Source organism: Mandrillus leucophaeus, unplaced genomic scaffold, assembly GCF_000951045.1.
Source record: "Mandrillus leucophaeus isolate KB7577 unplaced genomic scaffold, Mleu.le_1.0 Scaffold375, whole genome shotgun sequence".
In the NCBI taxonomy this organism is placed as follows: domain Eukaryota; kingdom Metazoa; phylum Chordata; class Mammalia; order Primates; family Cercopithecidae; genus Mandrillus; species Mandrillus leucophaeus.
Genome location: NW_012103976.1, coordinates 2,683,266 through 2,686,072, shown reverse-complemented (window position 1 = coordinate 2,686,072; position 2,807 = coordinate 2,683,266). Strand labels below are relative to the sequence as shown.

The 2,807-nt window shown below is 34.5% G+C and overlaps 1 protein-coding gene across 1 annotated transcript in view; it reads left to right on the top strand.

Moving 5' to 3' along the window:
• The window catches only part of LOC105546939 (von Willebrand factor A domain-containing protein 8-like), a gene marked incomplete at its 5' end in the record, with an annotated part of 39,465 nt that extends 37,161 nt beyond the window's left edge, over positions 1-2,304 (top strand). Inside the window, 2 exons of the mRNA XM_011990270.1 lie at positions 1,518-1,653; positions 2,288-2,304. Of these exons, the coding sequence (XP_011845660.1) occupies positions 1,518-1,653; positions 2,288-2,304 (153 nt within the window). The remainder of the gene's footprint in view (positions 1-1,517; positions 1,654-2,287) is intronic.
• Between the last annotated feature and the right edge of the window lie 503 nt (positions 2,305-2,807).

Below are 2,807 nucleotides of genomic sequence, written 5' to 3'. Positions count from 1 at the left end.
TAAAATATTAGCCCAGTGTTTTAGACAGCTGGGAAGATCCAGTCCTCAACTTCCTACACAAGACCTAAAGAAATCTCAGCCTGCCAGGCATGTCCCTCTCTGCACATGACACCTTTGCAGTAATGGCACAAAGAAGTCATCATGGGAACCTCTGTGGTCCACACCCCAGGGAGTGGAGTCTTTCGGATCTCCTGCCTGAGTTCTCCCAGATTGGGCCTGACTTTCCCTCAACAAAGACCGGGTTGAGGATAGAAGCTACATGTTTTCTTGTTTTAAATTCAGTTATTTTTTTATCCTAAAATTTAAAAAAGAAATTTCTTATAAGTTTTTTAAAAATATGCTTTAAAATAACTGTGGTAGAAGGAATGCTCATTTCTTAATCTGTATTTTCTTAAAATATACCATCCTACGAGAAAAATTAGGATATGGTCCACTTTACGTTATATTTCTTACTATTTTTTTTTTAATCTTGAGATTTTCACTTAAATTCATTGGATATCTTCTTTTATCCACCCCTCAAAAATGTTTTTAAGACTTTTCTCTAGCTTTCGTCTTCTCACCATCAACCCAGTCACCTTAAATCTAAGACTTTTATTTTTCCTTTCTCCTCTTCCCACCGAAGCAACTGCCAAGACTGTAGATTCTGCCTCTACAAAACCTTCAAATCAGTCTAATGCCTTTTATTTCCATTTTTTTCATACCTCCCTCAAATCAGGTTCCCAAACCACTTTTTAGCCAAACTATTCTGCATATTGTCGCCAGATTAAATATCCTAAAGTGTAGCTCCAAGCTCCACTTCTATCATGTGTCAACTCATAACCATTAAATTGCATCCCATTACTTAACGAGGAAGTACCTATTTCTTGGTCTGGCAGTTAAACCCTTAGCAGTAGACACCCAGTCTACCCTTCTAGTCCCTTTTCTCACATTTAACTTCTACTTCAGCCAGCATAGACTGTTCATAGTCACTCATTTCTAGATTTGCCCCAGGATTTCTTGAGTTTGACCATTGATTCTTTTTGTCTTGAGTAGCCACCTCTTCTGCCCTATCCATTTTGGGTCTATTACAATTGTATACTCTTTTAAGAGCTTTAACAAATTCAGTGTTCTAATGTCCACAATGATTGTAATGTCTCACTCTTCATGACTCCCATGGCACTTTCTCTATTTGTTATACTTCTTTTAAATCTCTCCTACTCTTGGGTGTGAGATGTTGTTGGGTATCACTACCATGGGAATAATTTTAATACTAAAATGAAATAAAAGGATTACTGTAGAGTTGGCAGTTTAGTAACTACGTGAAGCTTTTGGTAGAAATCCCAAAATTTTGTTTCCATCTCTGCTATAGATATATGTGTGTGTGTGTGTGTGTGTGTGTGTGTGTGTGTGTGTGTGTGTGTGTGTATTCTCATAACTTAAATAAAGCCAGCTGTTACAAATTCAAAGCAGTAAGTAATGAAGTTTTAATAATGGCTGTCTTCATTTAATTGTTTATGATAAATTTTCTGTCTTCAAAGGTTAAAGCAGTAAAGTTGGGTCACATTCTGGTAGTAGATGAGGCAGACAAAGCTCCAACAAATGTCACGTGTATTTTAAAAACTCTAGTAGAAAATGGAGAAATGATTCTAGCAGATGGAAGACGCATTGTTGCAAGTGAGTATTTTAAAAAGCAATGTTTCCTTTAATGCATACAATGTTTATATCTCTGTATCAAATCACAAACTTAGCTGGGTACCTACTTACAAATAATAAGCCTAAGTTCAATATAACTTAAGTTGCCTGTATTGACAATCATTTATAAAAATTAATACATCTGAATCTAGCTTTGTCAGTTTTACTTTTACAGCCAGCAAGCATCTTTGAAATTTTTAGTAGTAGTATTAGTACAAATCAACTTTGTATTTTTCTACTCTGACAATACCAACATACAACCCTTGTACTCATCTCTCAGTTATTTGTGTATGATTTTTTTTTTCAATTTGCTCATTATAATAAAAAATGCTGGACTTTTTATTTTATAGGTACAGATATATGTGATGAACATGTGTATATATAAAGACATAAATATTACACACACACTCCTACCTTAGGAAAAAGTTATCCTCTGTTTTTTATTATCTCTTGCCCCCCTCCCACACACACCCTTTTTGTTGTTATTGTTAGGAAAAAAAATGAAGAGAGATTAATCTTGTCAGTGTATTTAAACTACAAGGAGCAATTAAGTTTGTCTGATGCAATGTGAGGCCATTTCCTAAATTTAAAATTTAAAATGTTTGTGTCCTGAAAGGACTTGAAAATCTGTAACTAGCCGTTGAAAATATATAGCCAACCAGAGTAACCAAACAAGTTGAAACTAATAACTAAAATCTTCAATACTCAAAGAGAGTATGTAAGGAAAACTCCATTAAAAAGGTACAAGTGCATCACCACAGAGATATTCTGGGACAGCATCATTGCAAGATTGCCATTTTTGAGCCTGAACTTAGCACTAACAAAAGCATTCTAATATTTCAGTTTCACAATGATTTTATGTGAAAAATTAGAATTTGAGTTACCCTGAATACTTTCTCTTAAAAAAAAAGATCATTCAGACTGTCAGAATTCTGCCTGCCCTTATGAAGCATTATGAGGACAGTGAAATGGAAAAGAAGAAGGAATTGCTGAAACACAAGTGTAGTTTAAGAAATAATTATCTCCTGGCAACCTTCAACATTCTCTGATATATTTTTGAGGAAGAGTCATTATAATTTTAAACTCAAGTATGATTGTAGCTGACGTTTTGAAAAAGAGCACTTGAAGCTCTTTTG